Source organism: Salvelinus alpinus, chromosome 29 (genome assembly GCF_045679555.1).
Source record: "Salvelinus alpinus chromosome 29, SLU_Salpinus.1, whole genome shotgun sequence".
NCBI classification, from domain to species: domain Eukaryota; kingdom Metazoa; phylum Chordata; class Actinopteri; order Salmoniformes; family Salmonidae; genus Salvelinus; species Salvelinus alpinus.
Window position 1 is genome coordinate 22247597 of NC_092114.1, and position 12562 is coordinate 22260158.

General features: G+C 42.4%; 1 protein-coding gene across 1 annotated transcript; it reads right to left on the reverse strand.

Moving 5' to 3' along the window:
- Window positions 1–1401: 1401 nt before the first annotated feature.
- rp9 (RP9 pre-mRNA splicing factor) lies at window positions 1402–11812 on the reverse strand. Its single transcript, XM_071375200.1, has 6 exons — window positions 11333–11812; window positions 10968–10998; window positions 10548–10677; window positions 6593–6684; window positions 5236–5297; window positions 1402–2226 (listed from the first exon to the last, which is right to left on the reverse strand). Exons 1-6 carry the CDS (start codon window positions 11476–11478, stop codon window positions 2034–2036), a joined length of 654 nt encoding a protein of 217 aa, XP_071231301.1. The 5' UTR covers window positions 11479–11812; the 3' UTR covers window positions 1402–2033.
- Window positions 11813–12562: the final 750 nt, after the last annotated feature.

A 12562-nucleotide genomic window follows, 5' to 3' on the forward strand; every position in this document is an offset into this window, starting at 1 on the left:
TGACTGTGTCAATTGTGCCATCATTCAATGTTAGGGCCTGATGGCAGTTTGTGGCAGAGAGAAATGGCATACACAAAAAGGAAGATCGTATCCTAATTATCTTTAGACTAACTTCCCTGATCTCAAGACCTTACTGATACTTCCTAACTGACCCTAACCCATTATCCTGCCCCATAAGATAGAGTGGTTCAATATAGAGGTTTCTCTGCTCTAACTTTGCCAAAGTGGCAGTGTCTCAGTGAAAGTAATCTAGGAGATTCATGTCTGCTTCTGCTCAGAGAGAGAGCTACGTGGTGCAGCTGGGACACACTGTTTCAATGCTGTTGATTTATCGGAGGCCTTTGGCCAAAGCGCCACAGAAAGGAATGGAGGGAGTTGCCATGTGAAGGAGGATAAGAGGGGGGGGGGATGGGGGAGAGAGATCGAATAAAGCTTTCAGTTACTAGGAAATATACACACACACACACTAACCCATTCTGACGCACAAATAGACCCCTTCAGGCTTAACTATACGCAGAAACCACTAGGACGCTAATCAAAATTCAAATACATCTCCCCGAAGGACTCCTTAAACAGTCCTCTTATTGGGGTCATTAAAATAAGCAGCGCATATATCTGGTCCTCTAGCTGATAGCACACTTCTCTAAATGAACATCCTATCATTAGGGAGGGGCAAAGTGGAGAACTCTTTTGATGTGTTCTGTTTTTTTGTTGTTGTTGTACTGACTACAAAACGGCACATTAGTGAGTCACACTCCCTAGTCAGCCCTGGGCTTTCTGAGGTCTTTCAAGATCAAAGGGTCTTCTTTTTTGGCCTTTCAAAAGGAAACAGTGCTAACCAGTGTTGCTTCTTGAATGGGACATTATAGTGGATAGAGATGTGTCATTCTAAGAATCGATGAAGGACAAGAAAGACCTACACAAAAGTTGGCCGTCGTTGCATCATTACACCGATTCTGTTGCAAAATCCATTTACTCTTATGGAAAAAACAAACGTGAGTTTCTATTGGACAAATTCAGTTAGTTCCCTCCCCATTTGGTTCTGTTTATGATTCATAAAGGTAAACGGTTTCCATGATGAATACACTCCCGCCGGGTGTTGACGGACGGTGGCTATTCAACATGTAGAATCGTCAGGATATAAACAGGAAATGACAGCCAATGTTCTGGTCCGTGTTGGCCGGTCTTGTCCTTGTCACTATCAGTCAATGAGCCAAACAAAATGCATGCAGTTGAAAAACAGTGGAAGACAATGTGAATAATGACAAATTGAAAGTATTTTTTACTTGCGGCTTCAAGATTAATTTGATGAGTAAGAGGCTTTATCCTTGGCCACGGAGAACACACTGAAATACAGTACATTCTCTCTCCCTTTCTCAACCTGGATTTAAATCAAATATGTAAATTCCAACCTCAATTTATTCCAAATATTTATGTACAGTAATAAGCATTCAAACATCCATCAGCGTCATTTGGAAGAAAATAAAAATGGAAAAAATATGTGCTGCAATTTCCCCCACTCTTTTTGTCAAACAACAGGCCTACAATCAAGCTAAATACAAAGCAAAACCATCTCTAACAACATGCTCTGTTCTGTCACGTTTTCATTCGGATCTGATTCATCAAGCCAACATCCTCCATAACAGCTACAAACTGATTTCAACTCTTCTGGCTGGCTCAGGCCCCCCGAGGCAGCCATGTCATTACCCATGCTGTAAGGGCTTTCTGAGATCCTCGCCTGAGGGGCCCTACATTCACAATCAGCATTGCGGATCCATAGAATCTTATTCTGTATGATCTAATGGAATAGAGGCATCAACCATATGAGGGATGGGACAAGTCATGCATTATTTAAAGGCTCAGATGGAGGGAAGAATACTGAACCAAAAAGGGTCCTCTAGTGTGCACTTCGTAGTGTGCCACTGAGGCGACCCTGAGCCAATGGGTAAGAACCACCATAGCTGCTCACTGACTGATAGACACTGCAGTGTAGCCATCTCCCTGCTAGAACAATCCAGGTAGGTTCCTATGGCTCAATCGGACTCAGAACAGTCACTGGTTTTGGAGGACTTGTGCTTCCTCCTCTTCTTCCTCTTCTTCTTCCTCTTCTTCTTGTCCTTCTTCTTGTGTTTCCTCTTCTTGCGGTCGCCGGTGGAGGAGGAAGAGGAGGAGCTGTCCGAGTCGGAGGAGGTGGTGTCCTGCAGGAGTTGCTGCAGCTGCTGGATCCTGGAGAGAGAAAGGAGAAATGGAGAGAGAGAGATGAAAGATGGAGAGAGAGAGAGGAGAGATGGAGAGGAGAGAGAAAAAGAGACAGGAAGATGGGTTAGAAACATTCAAGGAGAGGCATGGTATGAACTGAAACACAGTATCTTCACACACACACCACACACACACACACACACACACACACACACACTTCTTGGAATATGCCAGAGGGTTTTCCTCTACAATCATTGGCCATTTCAGATTTCACTCAGACGTGTCCCTGGTTATGAAACAAGTCTTCTAACAGTGATGGTCAGCTGACAGCTGGTGAGTACTGAGTATGGTGATTATGATGGGCTACATGTGTCTGCAGCTAGTGCTAAAGTGGGGAGAGAGAGAGACAGAGCTCATTTCAAGCAGCCAGCAAAGTAGCTCTGCAGCTCACACAAGACCAGATCAAATATCATGATGCTGAAACACTGCCTGAGAAACAAAATTCTTCAATAAAATATGGATTTAACACGAATGATCAAACAGTTCACAGACCGAGGCATCCACTTCCTTTGATTAGCCCAAAACTTTACATTTCCATTGATTCGGTATGCTCAGAGAGGAACAAGAAAGCTTGTGCAAGTTGCAAGAGACTGAAAACAACTCAAACGCGGCGGTTCCCAAGTGATCCTCAAACGTCATTAAGAATTCATCAGAGGAGCGGTGTCTTCAACGTTGACAACTTCCACCCAGAAAACAGAGACGCAATCATAAGGACTGTTCAAGGCAAGCACTCAGACAGAGCTGGGTTGGCTCGTAGGTCCTCCGGCCAAGTCTACCACGGTTACATTTCACTCTCTCATATCATAGATGATCCTGTAGATGGTAGAACATGTCCATCTCACACACTCTCCAATCATACTCACATGAATCTCTCATATTGCACCTCATTTCAGATGGTACTTTAAAACCTCTCTATATACACTCAAGTTCACATTCAATGTCGTTCATAGTAGTTTTTAAAAGTACTTTTATTCACCTGTTTGATTAAGTGCTCTGTCAGCTTTCAGGATGTGATTGATTTATCCATTTACTTCAGTGTGTCCTTCGATGACTCTGAGCCTTTTCTTTTTATTACTTGGTTGTTGTTATTTCCCTGTGCTAAAAGGCACTTCATTAATAATACACAATTCTGACTGAGACAGTCGGAAAATGAAAGGGTTAGTTCACACTAATTACAAACTTATGTCATCTTTACCTAATAACTGGAAAGTAGCCTAGTCTATAAAAGCAGAGTATCGTCATCAGAGACTGAAGATTGGAGTTTGTTTACTTGGCTGCAGCTAAGCATCAGCATTGTTGGGAGAAAAACAAAGAGAATCGTTAAGTCCCCTGTAACCGTGCTCCAAAATAGCTTGTCTGAATCAACAAACATGACTATATTCTCCCTCGTGCAGGTTGGAGATGCAAGTGCTATGGACACAGGACAGGGGACCGAGAGTGTCCCTTCTTCATCAAAGGAAACCAGAAACTAGAGCAGTTCAGAGTAGAGGTCCACCGGCATGGCCGATTAATTAGGGCCGATTTCAAGATTTCATAACAATCGATAATCAGCCTTTTTGGACGCCAATTATGGCCGATTTCATTGAAATCCACGAGGAGACTGCGTGGCAGGCTGACCACCTGTTACGCGAGTGCAGCGTCAAAAGGACCTTGTGGTTGCAAAGAGCCAAGGTAAGTTGCTAGCTAGCATTAAACTTTTCTTATAAAAAACAATCAATCTTCACATAATCACTAGTTAACTACACATGGTTGATAATATTACTAGGTTAACTAGCTTGTCCTGCGTTGCATATAATCAATGCGGTGCCTGTTAATTTATCATCGAATCACAGCCTACTTCAACTTCGCCAAACGGGTGATGATTTAACAAAAGCGCATTCGCGAAAAAAGCACAATCGTTGCACAAATGTACCCAGACAATATTAACCAGGGAAATTGTGTCACTTCTCTTGCATTCAGTGCAACAGTTTGGGCTGCCTGGCTCGTTGCGAACTGTGAATTAATTTGCCAGAATTTTACATAATTATGACATAACATTGAAGGCTGTGCAATGTAACAGGAATATTTAGACCGTATTTCACTGAAAGAATAAACGTTTTGTTTTCAAAATGATAGTTTCCGGATTTGACCATATTAATGACCAAAGGCTCGTATTTCTGTGTTTATTATATTATAATTAAGTCTATGATTTGATATTTGATAGAGCAGTCTGAGCGGTGGTAGGCAGCAGCAGGCTCGTAAGAATTCATTCAAACTTTACTGCGTTTGCCAACAATTCTTAGCAATGTTTGAGGCACAGCGCTGTATATGACTTCAAGCCTATCAACTCCCAAGATTAGGCTGGCAATAGTAAAGTGCCTATAAGAACATCCAATAGTCAAAGGAAAATGAAATACAAATGGTATAGAGAGAAATAGTCGACGCGTCATAATTCCTATAATAACTACAACCTAAAACTTCTTAAATGGGAATATTGAAGAACTGGGAATATTGAACCAGCAGCTTTCATATGTTCTCCTGTTCTGAGCAAGGAACTTAAACGTTAGCTTTTTTACATGGCACATATTGCACTTTTACTTTCTTCTCCAACACTGTTTTTGCATTATTTAAACCAAATTGAACATGTTTCATTATTTATTTGAGACTAAATAGATTTGATTTATGTATTATATTAAGTTAAAATGAAAGTGTTCATTGTTCATTCAGTATTGTTGTAATTGTCATTATTACAAAAATATACATAAAAATCAGCCGATTAATCGGTATCGGCTTTTTTTGGCCTTCCAATAATTTGTATCGGCGTTGAAAAATCATAATCGGTCGACCTCTAGTTCCGAGTGGTGAGTCTCGTCCGTCCAATGCACCACACTACCTTAACGATGACCAACTCCAAACAGTAGAGAAGGGGAAATATTTTCAAACATTCTTCAGAAAATATATTTTGTTGATATTTTTCATAATAAGGCCAGAAAGTACCTTGTTTCTTTTTCATTGCGTTTGTTTTCTCGGATCAGGTCGTACATTGGGTCTTCGTGTGCCTGCAAGAAACAGATGGTTTAGCTACATATTTACAACATTTCAAAGATAACATACATTGCAAAGCTCCAATGATAACAAGCACTGCAAGGTAAAACTCCATTCAGGTATTGTTTTTGGGCAACATTATTTCCACCCTTTCAACTCTCCTCTGCCGGATCAGCGTTTTAAAATCTGGTTCTATTACAAAATATGATACACTTGCACTTATGATAATCATTGCAGTGGCATTGTTGCATGCAGGCCTACAGAACAACTGCCCTGTGAATCTGCTGAGGAGTCCAGATCCAGAAGCATCCAGCAGCAGCACAGATACCTTATGCATCCCAAATGGCACCTATTCCCTATATAGTGCACTACTTCTGACCAAAGTCAATATAGTTCCTGGTCAAAAGTAGTGCACTATATAGGGAATAGGGTGCCATTTGGGATGCACATATACTGTATCCAGCTGCATCAACCAAGCATGCTCATGGTCCCAGGTAGGCAAGCAAGCAGACGTCCCCCCAAGGGGTTATGGTTGGGACCAGGAGCAGATGTCCCCCCAAGGGGTTATGGTTGGGACCAGGAGCAGACGTCCCCCCAAAGGGTTATGGTTGGGACCAGTAGCAGACGTCCCCCCAAGGGGTTATGGTTGGGACCAGGAGCAGACGTCCCCCCAAGGGGTTATGGTTGGGACCAGGAGCAGACGTCCCCCCAAAGGGTTATGGTTGGGACCAGTAGCAGACGTCCCCCCAAGGGGTTATGGTTGGGACCAGTAGCAGACGTCCCCCCAAGGGGTTATGGTTGGGACCAGTAGCAGATGTCCCCCCAAGGGGTTATGGTTGGGACCAGTAGCAGACGTCCCCCCAAAGGGTTATGGTTGGGACCAGTAGCAGACGTCCCCCCAAAGGGTTATGGTTGGGACCAGGAGCAGATGTCCCCCCAAGGGGTTATGGTTGGGACCAGGAGCAGACGTCCCCCCAAGGGGTTATGGTTGGGACCAGGAGCAGACGTCCCCCCAATGGGTTATGGTTGGGACCAGGAGCAGACGTCCCCCCAAGGGGTTATGGTTGGGACCAGGAGCAGACGTCCCCCCAAGGGGATTTATGGTTGGGACCAGGAGCAGACGTCCCCCCAAAGGGTTATGGTTGGGACCAGGAGCAGACGTCCCCAAGGGTGACTGCCAGTACCAATCCTGGTCCTAGGGACTCATGTTTGTTCAAACCCAGCAGTAACACATTTTATTTAAGTAGCCAAAAGGCTTGATGATTAGTTGAAAGATGGATGAATGGATGGATGGACAGATGAGACTCACCACTCTGAACTGCTCCAGTTTCTGGTTTCCTTTGATGAAGAAGGGACACTCTCGGTCCCCTGTCCTGTGTCCATAGCGCTTGCATCTCCAACCTGCAGAAGGCGAGGGAGAATATAGTAATGTTTGTACCACAAACACGTCTCCTGGCCCCTCAGAAATCACCCAAACAAGCTCGTGTTGGAAGAGATTCATATTTATCTTATATGGCTTGTAGGCTACACCTGTTTATGACTTAGCCTACATCTGACAAAATGTTTCTCAACTCGTTCTAATCTCTGAAATGACACGCAATTAAAAATCACATTCAAACATTTTGCCAATGTATTATCTGGAACATATTAGGCTTTGGAATTCCACAGGAGAACAATTGAGAACTTTGTAGACTAACCCTGTATGCCTTCTGTCCCCTCGCATATCATGAAAACGAGTGGGAGGGAGGGACAGAGGGAGGGATGGTGGAATTATTGGTGGGAAATAATGAAAGCCTTTGTTCTTTGAGGGACAAGCAGTACAAAAGTTAATCTCCGCTACACTGACTCGAAAATTGAAAAACAATGTAACTGGGAATCAAAATGGCACGGCCTTGCGATCTGGAGGCAGCCTTTGAATTTTTTTATTTTACTAGGCAAGTCAGTTAAGAACAAATTCTTATTTATAATGACGGCCTACCGGGGAACAGTGGGTTAACTGCCTTGTTCAGGGGCAGAACGACAGATGTTTACCTTGTCAGCTCTGGGATTCGATTCAGCAACCTTTCGGTTATTGGCCCAACGCTCTAACCACTAGGCTACCTGCCACCCCTTTTGCATCCCCCAAATGGTCCAATGTGGAATCCATACCCTCACCAATATAATGGACAGCAATGGTTTGAGATAATTACAAAATTTGAAAGATACATACACATTATCAGGCAAATCTTTTTTTCTATATTTACAACTTAGATCACTTATGCTGGCCTATGGAGTCCCTTAGGAAACCCAACTACCAAATCATCCAATAATGGGATTTATAAATAAATTATCTGGGCTCCCGAAAGGACTTCTCTCTATAATATATAAACAACTTTTGGAAAGCTCATATTCTGAGCTAGCCATTCAAAAGTATGGTCCACAGATCTAATTGAATCTGAACAACCCTTTAACTGGAACAGAATATGGAAAAATATGACCTTGGCATGTCGTAATATGAACCATCAACTTATACATTAAGTTAACAGACTGTATTTAATACCAAGGAAATGTTTTACGGTGAGAATTGCCAAAACTCCCAACTGTTCACTGTGTCCCCTAAATAAGGTAGGCCCATTCCTCCATATGATGTGGGAGTGCACTGCAGTTAAATGCTTCTGGGGCAAAATTACAAAATACATTTAGAAGTGCATGAATCCAAACATTTAATGCTTAGCATCTACTATGTTACTTATCAAGGATAGCTCCTTGAATCTCTCAATCAGAGACAATTCCTGCATCCCCCCCCCCCCCCCCCAAAAGATGTTGGCTCTTAGATGGCAATCACCTCACTCTCTCCCATTTAACCAGTAGATACAGTTACTATTAGAAGTTAAACCATTAGATTTATCGACAGAGAGAATGAATGGTGCTAGTCAAGGAACAATTGAGGCCTGGACAAATATACTTGACTCTGTAAAGAATAATCTTGTCTAAAGCCCAACACATACATAATATATACAGTACAAGTCGGAAGTTTGGACACACCTACTTATTCAAGGCTTTTTCTTTATTTTTACTATTTTCTACATGTAGAATAATAGTGAAGACATCAAACTATGAAACAACACACATGGAATCATGGTGTAACCAAAAGTGTTCAACAAATCAAAATATATTTTAGATTCTTCAAAGTAGCCACCCTTTGCGTTGATGAGAGCTTTGCACACGCTTGGCATTCTCTCAACCAGTTTAACCTGGAAGGCGTTCCCACATATACTGAGCACTTGTTGGCTGCTTTTCCTTCACTCTGCGGTCCAACTCATCCCAAACCATCTCAATTGGGTTGAGGTCAGGTGATTGTGGAGGCCAGGTCATCTGATGGTCATCAGATGACCACCAGGTCATCACTCCATCACTCTCCTTGGTCAAATATCACTTACACAGCCCGAGGTGTGTTTTGGGTCATTGTCCTGTTGAAAAACAGATTATAGTTCCACTAAGCGCAAACCAGATGGGATGGCGTATCGCTGCAGAATGCTGTGGTACCCATGCTGGTTAAGTGTGCCTTGAATTCTAAACAAATCACAGTGTCACCAGCAAAGCACCCCCACATCATCACACCTCCTCCATGCTTAACGGTGGGAACCACACATGCAGAGATCATCCGTTCACCTACTCTGCGTATCACAAAGTTAACAGGCTCAGAAATTGAAGCCCAAATAAATCCTTCAGAGTTCAAGTAACAGACACATTTCAACATCAACTGTTCAGAGGAGGTTGGAACCAAAAATCTCAAATTTGGACTCATCTGACCAAAGGACAGATTTCCACTGGTGTAATGTCCATTGCTCATGTTTCTTGGCCCAAGCAAGTCTCTTCTTCTTATTGGTGTCCTTTAGTAGTGGTTTCTTTGCAGCAATTTGACCATGAAGGCCTGATTCACACAGTCTCCTCTGAACAGTTGATGTTGAGATGTGTCTGTTACTTGAACTCCGTGAAGGATTTATTTGGTCTGCAATTTCTGAGCCTGGTAGCTCTAATGAACTTATCCTCTGTTGCAGAGGTGACTCTGGATCTTCCTTTCCTGTGGCGGTCCTCATGAGGGCCAGTGTGATCACAGCGCTTGATGGTTTTTGCGATTGCACTTGAAGAAACATTCAAAGTTCTCTAAATGTTCCGGATTGACTGACCTTAATGTCTTAAAGTAATGATGGACGGTCATTTCTCTTTGGTTATTTGAGCTGTTCTTGCCATAATATGGACTTGGTCTTTTACCAAATAGGGCTATCTTTTGTATACCACCCCTACCTTGTCACAACACAACTAATGCTCGAACGCATTAAGGAAAGAAATTCCACAAATTAACTTTTAACAAGGCGCACCTGTTAATTGAAATGCATTCCAGGTGACTACCTCATGAAGCTGGTTGAGAGAATGCCAAGAGTGTGCAAAAGCTTTCATCAAGGCAAAGGGTGGCTAATTTGAAGAATCTCAAATATAAAATATATTTTGATTTGTTTAACACTTTTTTGGTTACAACATGATTCCATGTGTTATTTCATAGTTTTGATGTCTTAAATATTGTTCTACAATGTAGAAAATAGTAAAAAATAAAGAAAAATCCCTGAATGAGTAGGTGTCCAAACTTTTGACTGGTACTGTATGTATATAGCCGGGAAGGGGAGCGGGGGGGTGACTGACGAACAACCCTAGTTGCTTGAGGGGGTGGGGAAACATGATTTCCGGGAGTGGAACCGTTGGATGGAGACATGTTGGCTGGGTGGGGTTGGGGGAATGGGATGGGAGGTTGGGGTGGTGGAGGCCCACTTATTTTAGTTTTTTCCTGTTTATACTGAATTTATGATTATTTATTATTGTATTTCTTGCCGTTTTATTTTATTTTGAGTGGCAGCATACAGGTACAGGTTTTTATAAACGTATAATCTGAAATGGATAATGTACCTGTAACCCCCCCCCCCCCAACACACACACAAAAATAATAATAAATTATGAATAAATAGTGTGTGACTATAGAAGTATTCTCACAACCCACCTCTTCTTACATGCCCAGGGCCCACTTTGGGTCCCAACCCATAGTTTAAGAAACCCTGGGTAGATGAAGGACAATGAAGAAGCTACATTCAACTTTTGAGATGCATCACAAAGTTTAGGGATAAGTCCCAAATGGCAGCCTATTCCCTATATAGTGCTCTACTTTTGACCAGTCCCCAGGGTGCCATTGTGGATGCAGGACACTCATAATAACACTCTGTGTTTAAACTCACACTGCATCACTTTCACCTCCTTCCCCAGAGGCATCCACAGCCCCTTGGTGGGGGCATGAGCCAGGAAGTCCCTAGCATCCTCATTTCCTGGATCAGCAGGAATACAGTCCTCTGGTTTGTACTCCTCCGCCTAAAAAAAGCCACTGTGTTTCAAGGTGATGCAAGATGCCACATATTCCAGTTTCCATAATAATGCATGTTAGCCTGAGTGTCAGTCTGCTTGTGCTCTCATGCCAACTCCTTGTAACTCATCGTCATGCTTTGGCTTGAAAACAACAGACAGAGCTGGCAAGAACACAAACGGATCTTGGACCAGGTTAAATGCATGTCCTTCTACTGATAAATGAGCTATTCCATAATATTTCAGTGATTAATTGACTGGTAATAACTCAAGTAGACAAACATGTGCATCTACTAGACCTTTATGAGTCCAGGAGGAGGTTTTTCATAACTGCATAGAGGGGAAAAGAAAACAATGCTTGTGAGAATCAATACGATGATCAACTTTGTGCGTAGGTAGCTAGGTACCCCTTGAACCAGTATCTGAGCAAAGGAGACGATGTATATGAATCATGTCACACGCATCGTCTCCCGCATCGTCCAGATGCTGGTTAAGGTACAGTACCCCGTGTGCAAGTTCTACCAGCCAAGGGCAAGGCACAGTATCAGAACTGAAATGATGGGATGAGTTGCTAGCATTAAAGCTAAATCCCAAGGCAGATCAACTAGTTACGTTTTATTAATACACAATTTCGATACGACCGAAAAAGGTGTCCTTTACTCACAAGGTCTCCAAATGCTTCAGCTTTTGCACTTCTTGGTTGAGTTTTCTCGCTTGTTTCTTGAGTTTTTCTACATCGTGTTTTGATTCCTTGTGCCTTTTGCGGTCCCCTCTGTCCTCCGAGTCTCGCGATCTCTTTCTACTAGACATTTCAATGTCATTGGGTAACTAGCTATGTTTATGAAATAACCGTTTAATTTGAGTTTGACCCGATTTCTAATCGCAAATTCGTTGAAGTGAATCACTTTTTAGAGAAAATACATTCGGGACTACGTCAGGACATTTTTCTCGAACTCTGCACAGCTACTTCCTGTTTCTGTTTGCGCTTGCCATCTGTAAACGCAGCGCCGCCCGCAGGTCAAATGTAGTCGAGGACGCTTGATCAACAGCAAGGTCTATGGTTGGGTAAGGTGAGGTCTGTGGTGGTTTATAAAGAGCATTTATTCATTCCATTCTTCTTTGGAGTTTAGTGGCAGTTATCCTTATTATCAGCGAAGGAGCCCAAGCTATATTATACACTATAATGTTCTTATAAACAGTCTACATGTGGAAGCAAAGGGCTCCTGAGTGGCGCAGCAGTCTAAGGCACTGCATCTCAGTGCTAGAGGCATCACTACAGATCCTGGTTCGAGCCCGGGCTGTATCATTCCCGGCCGTGATTGGGAGTCCCATAAGGCGGCGCACAATTGGCCCAGCGTCATCTGGGTTAAGGGAGGATCTGGATGGGGTGCGCCATCATTGTAAAATAAGAATTTGTTCTTAACTGACTTGCCTAGTTAAATTAAAAGGGACAATCTGGGATTCATACTCTACAACCATTTTTGGATGTTAAATTAATGAGCCATTGATTATTTTAACTTAAAAATGCCTCATGAGTTGTTAAACTGCTTGCTTTGTAAACAATGTAATTATTAGTTTCAAAACATGGTTAAACTATAATCTTGTCCTCATGGATCATCAGTCCTTGCAGCAATAGCTCTGAATTTGCATGGTTACATTTATACAGCCCCATTCCAGAGGTGTTTATCAGAACATGTAGTGGTGTACCCTTAAAGTTTTCTGTAGCACTTAAAAATTTGTAAGCTGAAAACACACATTGTGAATGCCAGTGGTGTAAAGTACTTAAGTAGTAATTCAAAGTATTTTTACAGTATCTGTACTTTACAACTTTTACTTCACTACATTCCTAAAGAAAATATATTTTATACTCCACACATTTCCCTCCCCCAACAGT